The sequence below is a fragment of the Chelon labrosus genome (genome assembly GCF_963514085.1).
Source record: "Chelon labrosus genome assembly, chromosome: 3".
Taxonomy (NCBI): Eukaryota; Metazoa; Chordata; class Actinopteri; order Mugiliformes; family Mugilidae; genus Chelon; species Chelon labrosus.
The window spans coordinates 8,180,351-8,204,877 of NC_140339.1; the positions used below are offsets into that span (position 1 = coordinate 8,180,351).

Here is a 24,527-nt window from a genome sequence, read left to right on the forward strand (position 1 = left end):
ACTGTACATCTCTGAGCCAAAACCTAAAATAGACAACTATGGTAAATACTATGTAATGTATGTTAATATTTTCATTATGACTTTTAGCATCGCTTAAGTGCAGCCTCACAGAAGTGTCGCACTGTGGCTGCAGACTTTTAGCATTATCTAAGTTTTATTTTACAGATAGTGTACAGGTACGACTGTGGGCTCTGGATTTTGAACATTTAAATAAAAAATAAATGTATATAAATGATCCAACACACTCTCACAGCTGATATGTACAGCAGAAGCATCCCTCTGTCTGTCCCTCTGTCTTTGACTCTCTCAGCAGGGCTCATTGTGTGACTGGCGATGAGTGGGCGAGTTGGTGAAACATCATTAAGAGACTATGCTGCTCTGTGAGAGAGAGAGAGAGAGAGAGAGAGATGGCTCTGCAGGCCACTAGCACTGAGACTTCCTGTTGCCATAGTAACAGGCTGCGGAATTTCGTGTTGATGCTCGACGGAGGGGTTCGTCTAAACGCCCGCCACGAGTGTCTTCCCCCAGGGGGGGGCGCGTGACCCCGTCTCCCACCTGAACCGCCCGGACGTCGCCGTCAAATTCCAAGACCGCCGTTCAAAAGCACAGCGTGACCACCCCTGCCAGCTCTCTTCAAGTACACAGAGACGGACAAACTCAATCACAGCTGGCTGGGGAATGTCTGAGCTGTCACTGCAAGAGAGACACGGGAGAGCGACGGCTGCCAGGGCGATATTAAAATATGACTCATCGTCGTGGGCTACAAATCCTTGAAAGCCCACTCACCGGGGTTCACCGGCACCTCTGCAGATGACGAGACCCGTTTCAGGAACAGGGCGGCAGGTACAGCAGCGGCGGCGGAGATCAGGGAACGGCGTGAGCGATCCACAGATGTCGGGAAAGAAATGGCAAACACTTCAGGTTGACGACCTGACGGGTCATTTATTATTAAAACACAGCAGTTACATGTGTGTGTTTCAGCCTCAGCCACCATCTGCTCGTCTGTAACACACCGCATATTCATTTACTCCGCAAACATTTTTAATGCCGTTTGCCATACAGTATTGTACTTACTTTGCATAACGCATTACAGCATTCTTTGCAAGAGAGTTAAGGTAAGTTAAGTGCTCTGTGTCACAGGTTCAAAGGTCATAAGTACTAAGTTTTCCCAAACCATCAACTTTAACCGATAACCATGCTTTTCTTAGGACTGGTTGTGCAGATTTATTAACAATCCCATACTTAAAAAGGAAGAATTCATTTGCTAAAACATGAATAATAACATTATCATTTGTCACTTGACTCGTTATGGCAACATACAAGAAGACATCATTTATAAATTGCACTCGAACAAACAGAAAGATTGACAGGATGAAAGCTTCACACAGCCCGTAATACAATCAATAACGGAGGCTTTAGACACGGAGGCTGTAAATCATTAACACTGCTGCAAATAACAGCATGACGCTTCCTTTTGTTTTGTTTTTTTTTAGTAATAAACTTTGTTGTAGCCCTTGTTGGGGTTAAATAAACTATTAATAAGACTTAATTACATTCATAATTGTGAGTTCAGACTCAAAAACGTGTGTAGTGTAGTAGACTCTGCCTGGAGCACAGGCTTCCCCTGCTGTGACCGTCTCACAAAAGACCTTCACACACAGAGCTGGGAGAAATTCACTCATCTACACGCTGAACTAGATTAGAACTGCTTGGCTCTGCTTTTTAATGACAATGCCTCATTCACTCTGCTCGGGATTTCTGCACAACCAGAAACGGCTGCAGAGGAGAACTAAATCAGACATTTAACCGTTTAGTTGAACTGGAACCGTTACTGGATGTGCTACAAGATCCTCAGGGCTATTTAAATTTTTTATTTTTTTTGTCCAATACGATTACTGTGGGACAACTTGGACATAATGCAGTGTTTAAGTCAGAAGAGGCGTAATCCCGTCCTTGTCACAGAAGCAGCTTTTAGGTGAAGATTTGGCAGCAACATAAGCTGTAGCTCAACAACCGTGAAGACAACAGAGCTGGGTTAATGTAAGAAGACAACAGCTTCGTCAGTGTGTGTCTGTGTGTGTGTGTGTGTGTCATCAGCTGTCCCACTCCGTATTCTGTGTCTCGTCGTCACCTCTGTCCTCGTCCTCGTCCGAGTCAGCCGCCACCTTCTTCATCCTCATCATGGCGGCCTTGATGCTGCGCTCCAGCTCGTTGTCCGCGGTGTTCGGGACCTCGGCTCGCGCAGGAACCACCTACAGAACGTCAATAATTAGTCACTATTCAGGTTCCACGTAACCTCCTGCTGCTAAATCTGCATTCAGTGGAATAAATCACATTTTCTACCAGTGTGACTAAAAACATTAACAACGCTCCCACAGTTCTGCAGCCTGCAACTGGAGCAACTAAAAAAACAGCAACTGAACGTTTCTGGTAAATGCTGATAAGTCATCCACGGCGGCTTGGAGGAATTATTTGATGCACTTCTACATCTATTAAATAAAAGTGTTTAATTGCATTTAGTCGATTAATTTTGCAACACTTCTGGTCAGACAAGAGATTTGTATTTATAATTACAACTTGAACGTCGACACACACCCTATTTAGAAGCAGGAACATTTTTATTACTTCGTTTTGATGTGAACGCAACAAAAGCACAGGCATAAATAATAAATGCACGATGGCTCAGGTTTCATTTTCTAGGTATTGTGAATGCTGGCTCCCTGTCACGCTTGTCACGCTGTCTCACCGAGACACTGAGGTGGCACTGAGCCGCTGTTAATGTTATTAGTAACACAAATACTGAGAAGTCAGACCCGATGCTACACATGCAGCGTGTTGCAAAGAATGCTGGTCTAACCTATGATGATAAACTGGTTTCAGGAGATAATAGGTTTCTAATTTGGCATTCACTCTGAGAGGAAAGACAAAACAAAAATAAAAATCTTTAGGTAATTAAGGTTAAGCCAAAGTTCAGTGAGGAAGGCCCGTCTTCTTACATTCAGTTTCCCTTCCTCTGTGGTGAACATGAATTTCTACCGCTCTATTTCCTTATATCTTCCGTTTCTGTCAAAATAACTTTATTCTCAATTGTTATGTCACCATTATAGTCCAATGATCTCTCGTCTTTTGTTGCTAGTGAGACTATAAACGAGGTCTGGGGTAAAGGACACGTGGTCTTGGCCTGGATGTCCACTGGTTATACCCGAAGCCGTTATCCCTAGAGGGCCCGGTCCACGTTCCCGATGAATTCCCACGTTTCAAATCCACCGACTGAAGCAACACGTCTACAATAAGCCACTGCCACCCACTGTATTAACATCTCACCTTCTTCAGCTTGACTCCTTGTCGAATGGCGGACATCAAACTGCTCCTTGTGTCCTGAGCGGGGGCATCTGTCGCGGCAGCCGGGACCTTTCGAAGTCTGATCTGTCCACGCTGCAGCGAGGCCAACACTTCATCCATCGTTCCTAAAATAATTCGGGGGGGAAATGTAAAAATACGGGTTGTCTGTGGGGTTTTAATTGGATGAATATTTCACTGCGCGGAGCTTTCCTGAGTCCACACTGGTGGACAAAACATTTATTTGAAAACTGGTTTCTTTGAACGACCTCCCTTTCAGATAATAAAAATGAGTTTGCGTTGGATGTTACTGTCTGCCAGTAGCCGAGGGTGTACATCAGCAGGAGCACAACTGAGGTAAAATGCCTCCTCTGGCCTCATGGGAGAAGTCGGGAATTTAGGACAGAACATCATGTGCAGGCAGACGCTCTCTACACTCTCTGTCTGAGCACAGGTTTTTTTTTTTTTTTTTCTGGAACAAACAAACCCAACCTTCCCTGCAGTCAAACTAATCCACATATCTTACTCCATGTGTATTTTTGCTTCTTTCAACTCAAACAAAGCTAAATTACACCGATCAGCCACAACATTAAAACCACAGACAGTAGAAGTAAATAACTTTGACCATCTTGTGACAATTCAATGTTCTGCTGGGAAACTTTTGGACCTGGCATTCATGTGGATGTTACTTAGACATGTACCACTCACCTAGACCAGACGAGCAGCCAAAAAACACCAAATTCACTAGATCCCAAACTGATCAAGTATCTGTGGGATGATCCATAGAGGCCCCTCCCCTCAACCCATAGGACCCAAAGGCCCCCCACTAACAACATCCTGTTGCCAGACACCACAGGACACCCTCAGAAGACCCATGTCCATTCTCTGATGAGTCACAACTGTTTTGGAGGCACAAGGGAGACCTACACAATATTAAGAAGGTGGTCATAATGTTATGCCTGATCCGTGTATGTGGCTAAGGTTGTACTCAGACTGGGCATTGTGTACTAAGCATGGTTGCCTTGTACTGTGTCTAGTTATACACAATATTAGGAAGGTGGTCATAATGTTATGCCTGATCGGTGTATACTCCATGTGTTTCAGTCTCACCTAGATTTTGTTTGAGCATGTTCTTGGCTGGAAAAGGAGGGTCTTTTTTTTCACTGAGAGGCATTGGTGTGTCCTCAGAGGAGGGAGGTGGAGGGGGTACGGTAGGTGGCAGAAGACCAGAAGGTTGAGGTGGTGGTGGTGGGGGCGGAGGAGGAGGAGGTGGAGGTGGAGGAGGAGGAGGAGGATGTGCAGTGGGGCAGGCTGTTGGTGGAGGCGGTGGCGGCGCAGCAGCAAAGATTTGGACGGGGATGTCTTTAGGCTTCTGCTTTTTGGATGTTTTGCTTCGTCTGGGTGAAGGACGGATGGAGGAGGGCGGTCCCTCGGGGGACGGGGAGGGTCCGAGGCTGATAATGGACAGAGGCTGGGAGGGACACGGCACTTCGGAAGACGACATCATGGACTTCGGAGTCTTCAGGATGTACTGACCCTGTCGCTTCTTGGAAAAGAAGAAGAAGAAGAGAAACAAGGATGTTATCGTCTGATGTTGTGAGAGACACCCGCACGACGCAACCGTCTCACGTCGTTTTGAAAGGGTCTCACAGTGACACGAGATTAAAGTGACGTCGCAGAAGCAACGCACACAAACGTCACACACATTTACTGATGCTGACAGGAGGTAAACTCTGCCAGTCTGCTCCTGTGGGACGGTCTCATAAAACTCAAAATAAAACATGAATAGTTTATAGAGCGGGTTAGACGACAAAACATTTTCACCACAAGACGTCTGCGCAGATTCTTACCGGAGTCACGGTAATTCAAATCGTTTGAGCTGAAGGCAGACGGAGTCGAAACGTCTTCCAGAACGCGAGGGCTTGGCGGCCTCACCGCGGTCCACCTCTACAAAGCCATTTTTATGTTTCTTAATAGCTTCCAGCTTGCCTCAAACTATCGATTTCAGTCGTTTGTAATATTGGTTGCTAGGAAACACCTGCAGTGCCGTCCAGCCGAAAGCAATGAAATGTGTAAAGGGCACGACTGTGTCCGAAATAACCAGTTCTCCCTATAAATATACAGTAAAGAAATGTATTCACTGTCCAGATTCTGAATGCGCGATGCAGCTGTTAGTGATGAGGCAAAATGCTGATTATTCAAATGCAGTATTCATTAATAATAATAATAATATGAGCGTATAAAGTATCCACAGTCTCTCTACCCTTCTCTCTCATGCATTCCTTAAACATGGTGCAACTTTAAAAGAGTCTTTAACCCATTTTATCCATTAATCATTCATGTCCTCCTTGTCTACAGCTACGGTAGCAGCACTCTGAGGCTCTACTAAAGCACAGCGGTGTTTATTAGGTTAGTTTGTGCTTGGTGTGATTAGCATTTTAAAAACACCAAAGTCACACAGCAGTAGGCCGGCAACTTTCATATTCTGCAAGATGAAATTACAGCTTTTCTGCACCGAGTCTGGTGGCTATGAACGGCTTCCGGTCTCGGCAAGGGAGAGAAGTTATGATATTCTCAATAGGAAGTATGCTTAAACTGATTTTCTTTTATAGGGCCATTGTTTTAGGAGGCTAGAATGTGTATTGCTGCTGACCCCGTCCACAGCAGTTCACTGCCTGGCTTGTGTGCTGATGCTCCCGTCTGCTTCTCCAAATTGGGGGCATGTCGGCCATACGCTGTCCATAGATCAGCTGATTGTATTATTCTAAAATGTACTCCCTTTCAATTCTAGAAAAGTTTCCCAAGCACCAGCTCTGGTGTAAGGTGGCTCACTACTACAAGGCCTACAACGACGGCACAACGTCATCAGAACTTCCTCTGACGTGGTGGCGGGCTGAGTGGTTAATAACCGAGTTTTAATTTTGAGGCGAACCATTGATTTATGACGATATGAAGCCGGAGCCTCTGGGGTTTTATTAACAGAAAAGGTAGCTGCAGGGGAGGAGGCTGAGCAGAGAGGCAATGAGCGCGCCTGACCTCTCTGAAGGATCGTAATCTGCTCAGCGTCTTCTCCCTCTCCTGGTCCACCCACTGTTTCCTCCTCTGCTCCTCCTCTTTCCTCTTCTCTCGTTTCTGCGGACAACAGAGGGAGACAGTGAGGGACGTTAGAGAAAGAGAATCCAGAAGGAGCTTTCTTTCAGTTCCAGCGCAGGGGCATGTCTGTGGGTTGTCTCGTTGCCGTGGTGACGTACCAGTTGGACCTGATGATGCTGGCTGAAGGATACGGAGCTCTGTTTGGCGACCAGGTGCTTCTGCTCGTGGGCCTCCATACACTGATCCTAAAAGACACACACACTTAATTTAAGTTAAGAAAAAAATGCACCTCGGTCAGGAATTAGCGAGGCCTTGAGCAAATACGTCCTTCAAAGTTCAGAAAAGGTCACTGAAACAGATAATGAGTTCATTAGGAGAGGATTTTTAATATTTTTTTTTGCTGCATTATTAAATATCCATGCCCTATGTGACTCGTGTTCCCTGCGGATTACTGTAGGTGACTGGTGGAAACCTCACTGCTCTGAGCAATAAAAAGTTTTTAATCAGACAAACGAGCAAACAAAATGTCAGCTGCTTATATAGCTCTGAGAGCCAAAAATAAAACCAGTCTTCTTTCATTAACATTTAACCGATCACTACATTTCTCCTCGAGCGCAACCGAAACGCCATGAATATTTATTATTTTAAAGACTGCAAAAATAAATGAATGAAAACCTTTTTGTTGCGCAGATAAGCTCTCCGGGAGCAGATGTTGCCTCTCTTGGTCTCCAGGGTCTGCAGGTGTCTTTTGAGCTGCTTGACGGCTGGAGAGTTTGCTTGTTGAGGACCCGTGTGGACCAAGCTCTGCAGCTCCTCTGGATCCTCGCACACATCATAGTAGACCACCTCATCATTCAGTTCTGAAAGACAGACGCAGTGCACTCAGCCTGACCCTTCTTCACCTGTTCACATGTACTTTCAACTCATTCAGTTACATTTCAGTTTGCAACTAATGTCACGAGTTCAAACTAAGCAGAGTGGAGCGTGACCAGGATTTCACCTCATAGTCAACCAGGTTAAATGAACAGAAGAAATCTGATTATTTCATGTTTCAGTGGCAGAAAAACCTCCAGAACGACATGTCAACAGAAACCTCATTAACAAAAGTAAATTAAAACTCATTCCTGAGCCACTCATCCAGGTTTTTAAGGGTCTGTGCATTATCGTGACCCAGGTAAGGGAATTTATTGTTACCTCAGAGTAAATTGGTATTAATGGAGAAACACGCTGCATAGATGCCCTTAGTAAAAAGTAGTATACTTGAAGTTCATTTTATTAAGTATACTTGAGTATAAGTAGAGTACAGACCATGTACTTGCAGTGTACTAGAAAGTATACTAATTTAATACTTCTTCCGGCTAAATTGGAACATTTTAAGTATATAAAAGTATACTTTAAGTATACTTTTATAAACCAAAATGTGGACTAGAAGTATATATCTAGTACACTAGTAATATAGATGAGAGTAGTTGTGGTATACTTGAAAGTATACTTTAATAAACTTAAAAATGTTCCAATTTAGTCTGAAGAAGTATTAAATTAGTATACTTTCTACAAATACATGGTTTGTAGTATACTTCCTATACGTATACTTATACTCAAGCATACTTAATAAAATGAACTTCAAGTACACTACCTTAATTTTAGTATAAAATAAGTATACTTGTAGTACACTTGAATAAACTTCTTTTTGCTAAGGGTGTATATACATATAGATGAATGCACCCACAAATACGATTTCTAAAGAGTGGTTCTGAAGCTAAATGTTGGTGGGTCTAGTTGTCTGCATCTTCGCAGTGACTGACTTAATTAAACTCCAGCCTAATTCAAAAATGGGCAAAGAAGTGGAGCGTGAGTGGAGCTGAGGGGGACAGGAAATGCCAAGGAAGACACCTCACCTGTTGCTTAAAGTGGCCACAGCCCTGGTATACTTTTATTTTACCTGGTTTTATAAAAATAAGAACTGAACTTCTATTCTAGGCTCAATAAACCTTACCATGTAACCTCCTACTTTCTTTACTGAATATCAGCTGGTAGATTACCATGCTCCTGCTTTTTAGCCCATGAAGAGACACCCGACCCAGGTCACCACAGACAGACAGGCAGACACGCAGCATATCCATACAAACACTCTGGTAGCAAACATGCCAAGTCCCATGAGGGGCAATTAGGAAAATATTTACATGAACAAAATACAGTAGTTCCCCAAAGTAAACCCTTCACGTAACACACTGACCAGACAAACAAAAAAAAAAAACCCTGCACTCCACTACTGTGATGCGATGTAGAGGCTTTACATTGTGGAATATGTAATTTTAGTGATGACAGTGACACTGTGTAGGCTCTGTGGTGAGTGTTTTTAGAGTTGCACGGTATTGCAACTCTAAAAACAAAGCTGAACCAAAGACAATTGGAGCGGTCTGTGTTTTCTTGAAAATGTTTCACCACCACCCAAGTGGCTTCTTCGGTTCTAAACGACTGGTGGGAGCAGATTTTTATTTGGAAAACTCAAGTACGGCCCTGAGAGAGCAACTAACCATCCCCACTGTGGGAGAGATAAAGGATTATCTTTTTATATCTTAATCTGAACTAGGTCTTCTAATTTATTAAAAGACCCTAGTCATGTAGATGTTCTCAAATAAAAACCTAAAAGAATCCTCTTCAAGACAACACAGACTAGTCCAATTCCCTTTTGATTTTAGAGTGTTTATTTTATATCTTTACATCTCATTTTAAGATACGAGAGAATCGGCTTTGTGATTCTTCTGTATGTCCTAGAAATAGAAACAGAAACCTTTGAATTTTTGAATCTTGAATCTTTGAAATGTGTACATTCAAAGAGTATATCACCCTTACATTAGCCTTGTTCAGCACTAACTCGTAAATGTACAGGAAGTGTACCTTTAATCTGCCGTCGCACGGTGTCTATCTGAGCCATCAGCAGCTGCTCCTCATTCTTCAGGATCTCAAACTTGGTGTCATACAGTTCTAGCTGGGTCTCGTAGAACTGCAGTTCCAGCTGGTCCACCGTGTCCCGCTGCTGGCCGTCCTCAAAGGCGGACCTGGAATCGGCTTTCCGGCCCTGCACTTTGCCCGACAGGCTCCCCAGCTGCACCGATACAACAAGAGAAAAATGTTAAGGCTGTCCCCATGAAAGGACCGAGCACGTGACTTTGTGCGTTATGTGCGGCCTGCGAATCCCTTTTGACGGTTGCGTGTGAACGTAACGCTTTCTGACGGCTGACTCAAACTCTGTTTTTCAACACGATGGTGGGGAAAGGCCTTGCTTCAGACTACCAAGTGAAAAAAACTAAAACAACAATGGATATAAACATGAAGCGTTTGGATTTAATCGCTGCTGTGATGAAATGTGCTGAAATAAACTGCTACCTGCACAGTTAGGGGAGTAGTGTTAAGTATGCTTGATGTGTAACCACTCGGATGACACAAAGAGGTCGCCAATCCATCACACGGCTAACAAAATTTAAGAAACCAGCTTTTTTTGGGCATGTGTATAGGTACACTTACAAGATATTTGTATATTCTTCATTTGTACACATGGAGAGTACACGTGGTACAAACGAACAGCCACGTAAGGCACCCAGGGAGAGGTTTGGGGAGTTTAAGCGCCACCTCAGCCATGCACGTAGATGGGGATTGAAACTAGGTGACAACAGTCCCAAAGCTGCTTCTCTAACCACACAGCTGCACCCTTAGAAACACTAAATAATCTAACACACATATATTTGGACCGTGAGAGGAGAACAACCCACGCGGACACAGTAAGAACATGCAGACAGAAAGGTCCCAGCCGAGCAGCAGGTTCAAGCCCCTCCTGGCGTGAGGGGGGCAGTGCTAACCGATGCACCGCTGTTCCACCTGCTCCGAATTACCTCAAGCATATGATGTAAGAGCTGCACAGACTAAAGTGAAGCATGTACACAAACACACGCACACTAAATGTAAAGATGTCACGCTGTGAAATCTGCAGGCACAAGTTACACGCCGCTACCAGCGCAGAATTTTGCGTAGGAGCCGCCCACTGATCTCATTATAAACACACAAACAGCTGTCTACGCAAAGGCTCGTGCTGATGGATCCTGACAGCAGCCTCAAACCTGACTTCTGGAAAAGCTTAATCGGATGAAGGTAAAGGTGCTCTCTCCTCTCTCTTCCAAAAGAGCTCAAATGCGCAGCACGACACGTTGCAGCAGCAAGTAATTCACTGCAGTTTTCCCAAAATACTGTGATCCTGACATTAAAAGAAAAGGCCCCACATGGATAATAGATGCGCATTTAGCTGGCACGTTTTGTATATCCACACACAGACGCATTAGCTTATTCATGCGTGCCGTTTTTTTTTGGGAGGGGGTGGGGGGTGTATCAAGGGGATTCTCTGTGTTTTTAGAGAGGCTTTATAAATAGATCAAAGGGCTACGGCAGCCAGAGATTCACATCAGACTGGAATACCAAGTGAAAGACACACGAGAGCAAGTAGGCGCTGTGTCACATCTCTTCACATTTACAACCACTACAAAAGCAGCGTCGGCCTTGGCGCTGAAATGAAAATATTCATGATAATTAAATCCTCACAACTGTGTCAGGCTCCAATATGCCACTACGGAATATGCTGACTAATTTCAGAACCACTACAAAAGCTTAAGGAAAGCACAGTGGGAGAGACACACACACACACACCCTTTCTCTGATGCTGACTTTCTTGCGGTTGAGGCACATCTCCGTGGCTCTCATGTGCTGCAGGGTTTCCTTGGCCAACAGGAAGCGAAGTTTCTCCAGCCTCGGAGCCGCGGACGCCCAGGCGGCGGGTCCAAAGCGACACTTATCTTCCTCCATCTGTTTTAACATACCTGGGCATGCACACAAAGATCTGTCATGTCTGCCCACGTCACTCAAAAACAGATAATGTAAAATGAAAGCAAAAGAAGATCGTATCAAGAGAAAGCACACTACCATTCCTACCATTGCCTTTCAGCGATCCTCCAGTACAAAGGTTTAAATGATTTACTTTGAATCAAAGTTTGCGTCTGGGGGGCATAACATTTGCCAGAAAAATAAGTTTATGGACCTTGAAGGAGTGGTGCATTTCTCTGTATGTAATGATTTCTGAATGCACTTTTCCCTCATAGAAGAAGAAGGAAGACAGCTGCCAAACAATTAAGAATTTCATATGAAGGAAAAATCCATCTTAATTCCCTTGTTTTTATTTCATTCATTAAATGTATCCCACAGTGCAATTATGCTGTTTTTATAATTTATTTTCTGAGTCATTTTAAGCAGCTCTTAACACTTAATTTCGCATGCATGTGCATTTAGTTTGGACTTTTTTTTTAGATTATATGAATATAAATATAACATCATTAATATGTTGTTTCTCAGCAGCTGCAAGACTCTGCTATGCTTGTTTGTTTTTTTTCCTCCACTCGGTGTGACACAGAAAAAGTCATTCACTAAACCATCCGTACACAAATGAAAGACGTAAACACAGAAAGTTATACCGGCCAGAGCTTTTGAAGTTTGTGCAAAGTAGGTGACAGTGATGTCCTGAATTGAGGCGACTGCGTCTTCTGCTTTCGCCCTCCACTCCTCCGCCTCCTTCTCCAGAGCTGCAATTCTCTTAGGACCCAAGTCCTCAAACTCCAAAGACTTCTGCAGGAAACCGGAGTGGGAGGGAAAAAAAAAAAAAACATGGAAAAATGTTAAACTTGATGCGTGCTTCTTACAGCACAAAGCTCTACTATTATTATTCTCAAAAGATTTTATGACTGATGAGTATTTGCTCAACGTCTAGATATCAAAACAAACTGCATGTCATGTGCATAACCATTAACCACATCTTAGCTGTTGAACAGATATTTACAAGGATCTCCATCTTGTAAAGGCACGCCAGCTCTCTCATGTCTCTGAACGGCTGCAGCAGGTACTGGAAGAAGGTGGTGGCGACGGTGACCAGGTCCTGGTAGGCCTCGTCTTCCTCGTCGTAGATGCTGAGCAGCGCAACCATTCGGTCGGCACTGCTGTGACTCTGCAGCAGCTGTAAATAACGAAGACATAAACACCGTTTACGTGGGTTCGGTCGGAGCCCACAGGACAGCGTTTGCCCTGTGACTTCTTATAACTCAGATGAAGTGGAAAAACACAGAAATCTCTGTGTGCTTTCATAATACAACTTGGGTGGGCTGATGCTGGTAGCCTTGAGAAGACACTTCAAGACGAGGTTGGTGGTTGAATACCGCCGGGATTCTTGGAGTCAGGTCTCTGACACAGACCGCTGAAGTCAAATAAAATTTGTCTCCTCAAATTCGGGCATTAACAAACCATTTCATACGCAAAGGTTTCCAGTGAGGAGACTGTTAGACCACAGACCTTGTATGCATCTATGCTGGCTTAATTAAAATGTGAAACGCTCATAGGTAGAGAGAAAAATGGGGTTCACGTAGCGTGTATATAAAATTAGCCTGTAGCTTTTTGCATGTGAGCCCTAAGATGACTTGCAAATCAAATATGAAAGCACAAACTCCTTTCTGACGCTGTGAACAAAACATCACATGATTTTTTTGTTTTATAAAGACGTCATTCAGTGCAGGACCGTTCCACCGGATTGCAGGGTTGTTATTGATGCCGTTCACCCCAATTACATTGAATACAGTGTCTCAGATCTCTGGGTTTGACTGAAGATTGTGCAGTGTTGTGCAGCAAACTGTTTAAGGGTCGTGTTACAAATCTGTGCCCAGTTCGCTTTAATTCCAAATGCGTATCAACGGCCCAGGCCAAAGCTGTGTTGCAACATCTCAAACTTTGACTGTAACAGACAAACAGAGCATTATGGTTTAAAACGACAGGGGAATAAAGGGAGTACAGGGGTTTCCTGGGCTTGACTGGGTCCCTAAATGCAGCAAAGGTTAGCAAAAAAACACAATTATTAGGTGAAAGGTGTGGAAGAAGATGTACATTTTTTTTTCTTGAGATCAAGATCACATGCCTGTTTGTTGTCTCAGTCATGTAGGTCAGGGTAGAGCCAAAGACACAGATAAACAAAGGCAACTGGACTTAAAGGGGTTTAATCCACTCATCCAAGTGGCTTCCTCACATTTAAAGGACATGTTAGGTCCAACAAGTCCAGCTGCCTTTGTCTGAGCTTTGGATTGAGATATTATTTGTTTTGCAAATGAATGGCTAAAAAAACAACAGGCCTTCCTTAAATGCTTTATAGCCAGAGTTTGTTTTATTGTTGTTATAATGAGGCAGATAAAACTGTCAGGATTGGATAGCACTGTTTTGTTCTAGGTGGATACACCCCTCACCTGCTTCAGGTGACCCTTGCCCCTCGACATCTCCTCCTGCATGGTCTTCCTTTTGAACTCCTGCAGGTTTTCAAAGTACTCCTCCACGTCCCTCTCATTCTGCGTGAACAACGTATCGAGGACAATCTTTCGGCCGCAGATGTCAATAGCTGTGCTGAAGTACTTTTCCAGTTTCCTACACGGGGTGTCAAAATCCCTCTCCTCGTCGTACTCCCCGCCCGACCTGCGACTCAGGAAGAGCAAGTCCCAAATGTTGCCCTCTTCGAACTCGGACAGATCCGGGAAGCAGGCCCCCAGGACGTCCGCCACGCATGTGAACTGCTGGTGGATGTGTTTCAAGTCGCTGACGGAGAAGAGGCCGGCCCAGCTCATCTCCGAGTCCCCGACGGCGACTTCGGCTTTGCGTTTCTGCCGTTGTAACGTCCGGTTGTGGCAGGTGACGGCGAATTTGCACTCGATGACATTCCACTGGACGATAAAACCCAACTTGAACGCCTCGCTCTCCTCAAATATATTACTTTTAATGGCCACCCATCCCTCCAAACTGTCTAACCGCTCGCACTCTATGCTATTCATCTTAAAAAGAGCTGTTTCACTTTGGCCTCCGTGAAGCAGTTGGCTCTGTTTACAACGTCCGCCATTTGTGTGACGTAAGATGCCTTCAAGCGCCTTAAAAATATACCGAATTATAAAACACCAACCGTTGGCCTTTAACAAATAACATTTTTTTGCGTTAAAAGACGACACAGTTATCGCATTTACTTAAAACCTAAGTTTACACAGAAGAAGCAGCAGACGCCCTGTGGGGTTGTAACATTATTTAGCTAACATTAAGTACAAGACTACTTTCATCATAGCTTGTACGACATTCCCCCTTACTAGTATTCCTCTAAACCCCCAAAAGCTTCGCGCTGCTTGGTTTTTGCACCAAAGTATTAATCACAAAAAAGTCTAAAGCGTCTAATTTGAGATTTCCTCTAATTCACATCACATATCGTAATCAAAAACGTTTTAACCGCTACACCTGTGAGTTTACGAGGTGCCGTGAAAGCATCACAGTGTCGCTGGTATTGCGTTTAACTTTGACCTTTGAATCACATGCTCGGGGATTTCCACCCCCCCCCCCAATATCAACACATTTAACAGCGCTGAGACTGGCACTCATTAAAAGCAGTTGTCAGTTTTTACAGTGTCAACAAAACTGCATTATTATTATTTTATTATTTATTCAATAAGTAAATGATAACATTTCCTGTATGCATGTTTGACATACAGTGACATGTGAGCAACCTGAGTCCTGTCTATTTCTGTCCCAGTTGCTAGTTGGGGGTTGGACTCTCCACAGCGCCAGTTTGTCAGATGGCAACACTGACCTGAAATGGCTGTTTAGAACAAACTGGATCACTGGAAGGTAAATTTGTTGCCAGCTGCTCATTCACTATTGTTTAAGCTACGGATTGGTCTGCACAGATGAGTTGTTTTGTTTATTTAAAGTATGAAGAGAGAAGGTCTATCTGTTGTGTTGTTCTGAAAGGCTGTCGATCTTCAGATTGATGTGTGTAAGAATAATGTATCAGAGAGCTGAATCATAGGTGTAAACGTCCATCCTCCCTCAGTCACTGCCCTCATGGACCTGTTTGAGATCAGAGGAGGTGTGCTGGATGTGATAGCAGAGGAAGCTGAGCACCAGGAGTCGAGCAGAGAGTCGCCCACCATGGACGCCGGGTTTTTAAACAGAGGAGGGAGGACAAACCGAGATGTTTCCACCTTCCAGAGGTTCTCTGTCGACACCAACGAGTCCCTTCGTTTTGATCCCTGTGAGGACAGCTCTCCCTCTCCCACTGGAGCAGAAGACGGTCGTGATGATGACGATGATGTGTTTAAGGAGGGTCAAACTGAGGTGGGAACACAGCTTGAAGTGTGGAAGAACTATTTCTGTTTTATTGAATTTAAATCGCTCAAATCAACAGCCATAACATTTTAATATAAGTGGACAAAAAAAGAACTATGCTCTAAAATATCCACAGCATTATACTTGAGTACCGTGGACACACTTGACATTTAATTGAACTTTTCTTTGTAGCTAAGTCCCAGAAGATGGAGCTGTCCACATTAAACATTTGTTTCCAAACCACAGGAGCAGGAGCAGAAAACAGTTTATGTTACTGGCTGTCTGGAGTTGACGTCTGATTTTGAATTGCTTTCAGAGCGAGACCATGTCAATCAGAAACCGGCTGCAGGGGAAACTTGGAGAGATGGAGAACTTTGCAGGTCATCTGGAGGAAATCTTTCTTACTGTGGAGGTAATGTTAGAAATTATAGTTCGGCAAAACTTCCATTTACAGTAATTGTTTTTTTATGGTTCTTGGAGCATTTGAGGCTTCTTCTGTTTAGTATTATTATTCTTTTTTTTAAAAAAAAAAACATCCACATGTCTCCATGTGGGCCTGAATTCAAGAATCAAACACAATTCATTCATCGCTTCACTAGATGTCATCATCTCTTCATTTTAGTCCCTCTTCCGTCCATATATTGTCCAATCTGCAACAAATGCTCAAATCTGTAACTGCGTCGCTGTGATCACAGGACAATTTTGGCCGTCAAGAGCAGCACTTGGAGCAGCACTACAACGATGTGCTGCAGACGTTGTCTCAGCGCTATGACGAGAGGGCGGCTGGACTGGAGGAGGAGAAGAAGGGCAAGCTGGAAGCCCTGTACGGTCAGCTGTTGGCCTGTGGTCAGGCGCTGGATGCCTCCAAGGAGCTCATCGAGGCGGCTCAGGAGATCTATCGCAGCCAGGACAAGAGGCTCTTCCTGAAGGTGGCTTCTCTTCATAAAAATGTGCAGTTTGCAGTTTTATACGTGGTGATCATTAACTCGAGTTAGATGACTTGTAGGAAAAACATGGCAAATGTGATTGTGGATATGAAATATTCTTCACTCTTCTGTTCAACCACTTTCTTTGACTTTTATTGACAGTGTGTTATGCCCACCATTAAAAGGTAATTATGATGCTGCTCAGTGACTATGCATGGTGTGGCACTGCATGTGGATGCTATTAGGAGTTTATTAGTATTATTAGTAAGTATTCTAATTATGTATATATATATAATTGTATGTATACAATGAGCATGAAATTCAGGACCTTGGAAAAAAGTGGTTTTCCATAAAAGTCCTTACTCATAGTTCGCTTACAAGCATTCTGCAGATGATTACATTTCCGTGACATCCATTGTTAAGATTCCCAGTCATCCTGGCCATGGTATATACAAAAGCAAAGCTAAAACAAAGGCAGTTGGACCAATTTCCAAACCATCTGTCTTCTCAGGCTGAAACTATCCAGGAGAGGTGGACTGAGACATAATTTATCAGCCACTTACAGCACAGTCTAAACATCTGTCCCCACAAACTTTCAGTACCACTCATTGGAGGTAAAAATAAATAAATAAATAATAATAATAATAAAAGCCCCAGACCCCTAATGAAAGCAGGGTGAGTATCTGGTCATTAACAGACCCTAGTCACATGCCTTTCAGTTGGGATCCATCCACAGATGAGCTTAATAAAAACCTAAACTCTGAAGAAGCCTCGCTGCCTTTGTTTTAGCTTTGCTTTGCGACATCCACTACAGAAGACGACAAAGATGTGAAATCTTAAAATTCAGTGTTTCCCTTTCATTCTGCCCTAGGATCGAGGAGTTTTCCAAAGAGGAGGTCGACCTCACGTTGGCTACGTCTCTTGAGTTTAACACACCTCTTGTTGACCTGTCGGACGTCAAAACCATGATGGATTCCATCAATGTCGTTCCAGGTCTGATTTACGATCTTCTCGTCTATATCCGCAGAGTTGACTTTGACACACAGTGCTTTTAAACACCATTTGCATGTCTATGAACACAACATGGAGGAATCTGTGGTACAGTGGTTGCTCAGATACTATTAAGTCTCTATTTAAGAGTTTTCTCTTTTTGTACAAATTTGTATTATCATACGCAAGACCATAGACCTGCATCTACACCGATCAGGCATAACATTATGACCACCTTCCTAGTATTGTGTAGGTCTCCCTTGTGCCTCCAAAACAGTTGTGGCTCATCAGAGAATGGAGATGGGCCTTCTGAGGGTGTCTGGGAACAGAATGTTGTTAGTGGGGGCCTTTGGGTCCTATGGTTGAGGGGAGGGGCCTCTGTGGATCATCCCACAGATACTTGATCAGTTTGGGATCTAGTGAATTTGGAGGCCAGGTCAACACCTTGTGCTGTTCTTCATGTTTTTCTGAGTTGTTCCTAAACCGTTTTTGTGTGTGTGCCTGTGTCATGCTGCATCCTGCTGGGGGTGGCTGCTGCCATCAAGGAGTGTCATTGCTATGGGGTGGGGGTGCCTGGTCTGGTCTCGGTGGGTGCTACATGTCTAAGTAACATCCACATGAATAAATGCCAGGTCCAAACGTTTCCCAGCAGAACACTGTATTGTCACAAGTTGGTCGATGTTATTTACTTCTCCTGGTCATAATGTTGTGGCTTATCAGAGTAATAGGCAACAGGACAAGAAATCTCCAGTCTGGATGATGGAAACTCATGAATTTCCCTGAACATCATGGAGGTTGTGGCGATTGGGAGGAAATGGGTTCCACAATACAGTAGTTTGTCCAAAAGACACAATTACAGTGATATTACAATTATATTCAAAGATTCAAGTAATAATGCATGTGTGTTATTTATGATATTAAAATACATCTACAACTCGTAGAACAACACATAAAGTTGTGACTGCTTCAAACAGGGTCTCCTACGTTACTAAAAGCACACGCACACGCGTAAGTTGTCTGTTAAACCTGGATTACTGTTCGTCCTCTTGATTGGGGAGCTGGAGCCTATCATAGCTGGATAGACTAACAACCATTTACACCCAGTTTAGAATCAATAATTAAACTAACAAGCGTGGGAGGAAGCACCTGTAGAAAACTGATGCATGCACAGGGAGAACATGCAAGGACACCGGGTGGGTTCAAACCTACAACCTTCTTACAGTGAGACAACTGCACCACTGTGTCGCCTGCATAGTTTATTATGATAGATATTTTTAATGTAAACTCAATTTGAAGGTCCCTTTTTTTTTGGTCATGAAAACCATATTGAATAATAGCACAGATGTGTCAGTGTTGCGCTTAAAATTACTTTTTTCTGCATTTTAATGGCTTAACTTCATAACAAAACTGGCTCAACACTCTGTCTCCGATGTAAAAACAGCTCCGTCTGCTCCCGTGATCAACCCCCAGAGTCCCAACTCTGCCACGCAGACGTCCCTGCGCGTGTGCTGGAGCTTGTTCTCTGATGACACGGTGGAGTACTACGAGCTTTACTACAGGCCGGTGCTGGAGGACATGCCGGCAGACAGCACCTATGCACCACATGGTATAACGCAGAGACACTGCCTGCAAGTTCGCGTTGCATGAGAACACCGGGACCGCTATAAAATCTGTGCTCTCCTGTCAGAAAGCAAGGTAAAAGTGAAGGAGACCCACTGCACCGTGACAGATCTGCTGCCTAATGCTCAGTATGAGCTCTGGGTGACGGCTACCAACACAACAGGCATCAGTCCAGCCAGCGAGAAGGCCTTGTACATGACAGGTAATAAATGTCACACCTCTACAATGACATGAGGAGCCATTACACAAGTGAAACAACTGTTCTGTTGTCTTATAATGAGCATAAATCCCTTTCAGATGTGGTTTTCTCTATTTTGTAGTCTACGTCCTACTCACATGGTTGACATTAGAGAAAATAAAGTCTAAATCTTCTCTCCCCAGTGCCACTGCCTCCAGTGATCAAACAGAGGGAGAGTGCTAGCTGTCCAGAGGCAGCTCTGATCCGCTGGGAGTCAGGAAACACCAACCCTGTAGACTCTTACACCGTGGAGCTCAGTGAGATGGGTACTGATGGCACAGAGAGCAGCATAACAGAGTAAGAACTGTGTTGTTAGCATGCAGCTGGGCTTCAACCAAACCTGGGGACACGCTGCATAACTTTATTTCTGCGTTCCAGGTTTACTTTGTCGCCACTCTCCCGCTCTCGCTGCTCACCATCGTTGTCCCACCCTCTCTTTTTCAGCTGTTGGCGACACGTGTCACTCTGCACACACTTGCAGATTCGCGTCTTCACCCCCTCACACACTATCAGATTTGTGTGCCAGGTACCCATGCCGACTGCCCCCAACTAGCGCAGACTAGTGCAGACTTTGCCCAACTGGGAATCATTTGTAAAATCTGACAAAAAGAATCCTGCAGTGTGTCCTCAGCTTTAGTGACAAGCTCAAGATTTCATTGCGCTCTCCTTGTCATGTGTCTTTTTTTTTTTCTCTCACACACAAAGACAAAGCCAAAATAGCTCAGTAAAAATAGAACTGCTCTGAACGCGCAGGGCTTCAAAGATGCTGCGCCCTGTGATATTTATCTCTACTGGCTCTTCCTTTAATAAGGCTTTTGCTTCAATAGTTCCATAAACAAGCCAGTGTTAGCGCTTGCCTGGGATTTTTCAGGTCCCACGGTTGTAGGTCTGCTGAATCAAGACGCACTCTGTCCTAGAAAATCTATTCTTAGCTCCAGCTCCTGCAGCACTGTCAGCAAAGAATATTGGCCTCGCATTTGGGGTCATTTTCATTTTTCATCTGGTCACTTCAAAGAACAGCTGAACCGTTTATCTGAAAACTCTGCGTAGTTATGTAGGGGAACCTAAACTGTCTCGAGTGAAATGAGTTCAAATATGACAAAGATAGTTAGTTAGACATCCAATTTACACCGATCAACCACAACATTCAAACCACTGACAGGTGAACTGAATAACGCTGACCATCTTATGACGATTCAATGTTCTGCTGGGAAACTAGGGGCCTGGCATTTATGTGGATGTTACTTAGACATGTAGCACCCACCTAGACCAGACCAGGCACCCCCACCCCATAGATCCCAAACTGATCAAGTATCTGTGGGATGATCCACAGAGGCCCCTCCATTCAACTCATAGGACCCAAAGGCCCCCACTAACAACATTCTGTTCCCAGACACCACAGGACACCCTCAGAAGACCCATGTCCATTCTCTGATGAATCACATCTGGTTTGGGAGGCACAAGGGAGACCTACACAATATTAGGAAGGTGGTCATAATGTTATGCCTGAGCGGTGTATATAGCTAGTACTTCTAAAGTTGTGAGTCAAAATGTCATTTCAAAGCTTTTTTACACAGTGGGTAGTCGTTCTGCATTTAATATATTTAGAAAGGGAGTATTATTAGTAAATACTGCGTCCCTCTGGTGAATCCTCCAGGTCTATAGTTGCCGTGCCAACCTGTCAGTGTCTGATCCAGCTGCAGACGGGGCGACGTTACCTCATCTATGTGAGAGCAGTCAACATTGGCGGGCCCAGCGACAGGAGTGAAGTTATTACTGTCTCCACAACAGGTGAAAAAAAACAACAACATATATTTCCCGTGTCGGCCTGGTCACGGTACTTTTGGCCGGTAATGACCTCTTAACTTTAAACACATTATAAGGTAATCACTCGTCCTGCTCGTGACTGCTTTCACTGAGCCTGCACACACTCCATTAACTGCAGCTTCATTGCTGTCAAGTCATGTGATGGCCAACCAGGTTTGTTTCCGAGCAGGTACATTCTTCTACCTCCTCGAAGACAATGCCCATCCATGCCTTTCAATCTCAGAGGACGGCTTCACTATATTTTATGGAGACGAGGAACTGCCGATAAGTGCTATGGCCTCAGATGACAACACCTTCACCAGGTAGGCTGCTTGTGGGACAGAAGGTGACTTTCCCAGAATCCTTTATTGATCTGTGAGGTGTTTGTGTGTGTGCGCTCAGATGTGTAGCCGTGCTGGGGGATCTGATTCCAGTGCGGGGCAGGCACTACTGGGAGGTCGAGGTGGACGACGGGACCGAGTTTCGTATCGGAGTTGCATACGAGGACACGGAGAGGAGCTCGTACCTCGGGGCCAACAGTACCTCCTGGTGCATGAGACACATTCTCAGTCCGTCCAGGTAACTGTGCATCTTCAAACGTCCTCGTGGAACATGAGTAAATATTATATTTGGGAGTCCTGAAGGCACCTGGCTCTGCTTTTGTTAAAAAACACAACTCAGTATGGTTTGCTTTATATTTTAAGAGTTTTTTCTTACTTTATGAGAGTTGACATTCTTCAGATGTCTGGGTTCTCAGAGACCCCTGCTGTAAAACACAGTTAATACAGTGGACATTTAAAAGCTCTTTTTCTGTGACGGACGATGACAGCGTTCTTTTTCGCATGACTTCTCCAAAATAAGTGTAGTGTAACAATGAACCGCTGTGGGACGGCAAACAATGAGGCAAGCAAAATTTCAACAAAACACCAGCGGTTAAGTAGATTTGGTTTTCTGCCTGCTCATTTCTTATTTATTTATTTAAATATTCTCATTCCATTTGTTGCAAAAAGCTTGGATAAACATTGCTTTTTATTTTTACAGCGCTACACAAATCAAGTGCATGGATTTCTCTGCCTTCCTCTGATATCAGAATTAATATGCTGATCCTCCGAGGGGCTGTTTGCAGTTCATGGAAACGGGGCCAATTCTGTATTTTTAGCTTTCAGAAATTTTCCTTTCCTAAGCACAAAATTGTGCATCCGCTCAGTGAAGGAAAAAAAAAAAACCCATTGAAGGCAGACAAGAAAAAAAAAAACCCAATTGAAGATTTGTTGCTTTAAAAGTGTTTCTATGGCAACTCTTCTTGGAATAAAGCAGGAGAGATGAATTATCACATTTAACGGATCATTCAGAGCAGCATATCTTCTTCTTGTTGATTCTGCCTACGCACAATTTAACAATCCCATTTCTATTTTCCTTTAATCTGCAGCCATCAAATTCTAATGCTGGCTCATTATTCAGCATCTGCTTTCCTAGTGGCTGACAGTGGGGGAAAATGATCCCAAACAGGATGAGAGGAGGAAAAAAAACTTTATATTTAGAACATCTTTGCTACAGTCATAATGTTGCCTGCTCTTATTTTTTTTTTAATAGGCACAAATATGAGTTTCTGCACAGCGGTTGGAGTCCTGACTTGAGGATTACAGTGAATCCAGTGCGGATCGGAGTGGCACTCGACTACGAGAGGGGGACTCTGTCCTTCTTTAATGTGAATCTGGAGCAACACCTGCACACCTTCCAATGTCACTTCCGAAATTACGTCAAGCCGTGCTTTAGTCTGGACAACCCAGGCGCGCTCACCGTGCACAACGGCATCGAAGCTCCAGAGTACGCATTCTTCTGACTCCAGAAATCATCTCGTGACAACATGATGCCCAAAACAAGTAGATAGAACTTTTAATACGTTTTAATACGTAATAAGTTCTGGGATACAGCCCCCGTTTAAAATTAAATAAATAAATAAACAGCCAAATTCATAAAAGAACCGACTTTCCACACAAAAGACAAGAAATTTTCGGTTGTTTTTATTATATTTAAATATTCCATGGGAACAGGCATACACCATTTTCCAAGATAAGAAATGGTTTCACTGAATTGTACAATATGTATTTAAACCATCTGTAACTGCAGCAGACAAGGTGTTGAAATTCAAAAAAAGAGGAAAAGGGAGTTTGTTTTTGATTGACAAAAGATGCATTGAAAAAAAACAAAGAAATTAAAATATTTTTTAAAAACAGCTCCATTTGTAGTTTTTATACAATTGTATTCACATCCTAAAAAAAAAGAAAAAAGGAAAAGTCCACCCTGAATACGTACACACTGTTAAAAGTGGTCACCGATGATGTGCTTTACTTTTCCGTAAAAGTTTTTCTCTGTAATTTTAAATACTGGGAAGTAAACACTTTAGAGAAAAACAGCACACAAAAAGTCAGGAATAAGAAAAGGGAGAAAATATATTTTTAATGCCCCGATTCCTAAATGACACGTAGCCACGGGATGTGTTGCATTTTATGTCAACACATGCACAATGACAGGCAACTAGTTGGCGTCTATATTTTTTCTATATTTACATTTGCTAAACAGGTGCTCATAAATTTAACTATGCTCACCCTCAACTAAAACCAACTGGTTCTCATGGCTCATGTGTCACGGGGTTAGAAAGACATTATGGGATATGCACTGGGAAAAAACAAAACAAAACAAAAGCGTAACAACACAAAACACGACCTATTAAACGATAAATAAATCCTCTTTCCTTGAAAGAATCAAGGAAGTGACAGGTGTAATTCAAAGACTATGCTGGTATTTTTTCACATGTTCAAACCGCTTACAAATGAAGACTCTGTCCTAAAAGGGGAAGTCAATACTTGTAGTGTTACCAGAAATTTCATTTTTTCAAGAATCGTGTAAAGATGAATGAAAAACCATAATGTAAAAATACTGCATATTTTATTGGGAAATGGTCGGCAATATGTTCTTTGTAGTAAATGGAGTGAAACATGGGAAAAACACTGGTATAGTCTTAAACCGTGTGTATGTGTATTACAAGGGTGGACTTTTCCTCTTATGTGACTGGAGTTTGAGATGGTGTTGATAGGCTGAACGTAGGCTTCGGGTCTGTGGATAACCTAGACACTAGGGATGGGACGGGGCAATGAGGCTATGAGTTATCTGTCTTACTGCTGTGTGTCCTCTCCTCCTCTTCGTCAGAGGAATCTCCGCCATAGGGCACTAGCCCTGATGCATCTTCTTCCAGCTTGGACTTCTTCTGGGACACCTCCTCTGGAACGCCTGTGAGGGCA

General features: G+C 43.6%; 3 protein-coding genes across 3 annotated transcripts in view; 1 reads left to right on the forward strand and 2 right to left on the reverse strand.

The window, feature by feature from the left end:
• Nucleotides 1-926: 926 nt before the first annotated feature.
• On the reverse strand, nucleotides 927-14,404 carry whamm (WASP homolog associated with actin, golgi membranes and microtubules). The gene is made up of 11 exons (XM_084541304.1): nucleotides 13,755-14,404; nucleotides 12,311-12,484; nucleotides 11,949-12,099; nucleotides 11,131-11,300; nucleotides 9,334-9,541; nucleotides 7,108-7,292; nucleotides 6,591-6,677; nucleotides 6,376-6,471; nucleotides 4,450-4,885; nucleotides 3,325-3,467; nucleotides 927-2,252 (listed from the first exon to the last, which is right to left on the reverse strand). The coding sequence occupies exons 1-11, from the start codon at nucleotides 14,328-14,330 to the stop codon at nucleotides 2,094-2,096; spliced, it is 2,385 nt and encodes a 794-aa protein (XP_084397430.1). The 5' UTR covers nucleotides 14,331-14,404; the 3' UTR covers nucleotides 927-2,093.
• A 484-nt stretch (nucleotides 14,405-14,888) lies between these two features.
• On the forward strand, nucleotides 14,889-23,125 carry fsd2 (fibronectin type III and SPRY domain containing 2). The gene is made up of 13 exons (XM_084541433.1): nucleotides 14,889-15,165; nucleotides 15,371-15,654; nucleotides 15,962-16,057; nucleotides 16,341-16,574; nucleotides 16,734-16,756; nucleotides 17,443-17,564; nucleotides 19,003-19,167; nucleotides 19,249-19,383; nucleotides 19,563-19,716; nucleotides 21,077-21,210; nucleotides 21,416-21,548; nucleotides 21,628-21,804; nucleotides 22,819-23,125. The coding sequence occupies exons 2-13, from the start codon at nucleotides 15,382-15,384 to the stop codon at nucleotides 23,066-23,068; spliced, it is 1,896 nt and encodes a 631-aa protein (XP_084397559.1). The 5' UTR covers nucleotides 14,889-15,165; nucleotides 15,371-15,381; the 3' UTR covers nucleotides 23,069-23,125.
• A 108-nt stretch (nucleotides 23,126-23,233) lies between these two features.
• LOC311486121 (KH homology domain-containing protein 4-like) overlaps nucleotides 23,234-24,527 on the reverse strand; it is a 6,271-nt gene continuing 4,977 nt past the window's right edge. Inside the window, exon 13 of the mRNA XM_084541883.1 lies at nucleotides 23,234-24,520. Within this exon, the coding sequence (XP_084398009.1) occupies nucleotides 24,386-24,520 (135 nt within the window). The 3' untranslated portion in view covers nucleotides 23,234-24,385. The remainder of the gene's footprint in view (nucleotides 24,521-24,527) is intronic.

Coding starts and splice junctions, on each gene's coding strand:
- whamm (XM_084541304.1), bottom strand. CDS start 14,330: ATGAATAGCATAGAGTGCGAGCGGTTAGACAGTTTGGAGGGATGGGTG. Junction 6,472..6,590: donor AGCATCATCAGGTCCAACTG/GTACGTCACCAC, acceptor TGTTGTCCGCAG/AAACGAGAGAAGAGGAAAGA. Junction 4,886..6,375: donor GATTACGATCCTTCAGAGAG/GTCAGGCGCGCT, acceptor TTCTTTTCCAAG/AAGCGACAGGGTCAGTACAT.
- fsd2 (XM_084541433.1), top strand. CDS start 15,382: ATGGACCTGTTTGAGATCAGAGGAGGTGTGCTGGATGTGATAGCAGAG. Junction 16,575..16,733: donor ACAAGAGGCTCTTCCTGAAG/GTGGCTTCTCTT, acceptor TTTTATTGACAG/TGTGTTATGCCCACCATTAA. Junction 21,805..22,818: donor CACATTCTCAGTCCGTCCAG/GTAACTGTGCAT, acceptor TTTTTTTAATAG/GCACAAATATGAGTTTCTGC.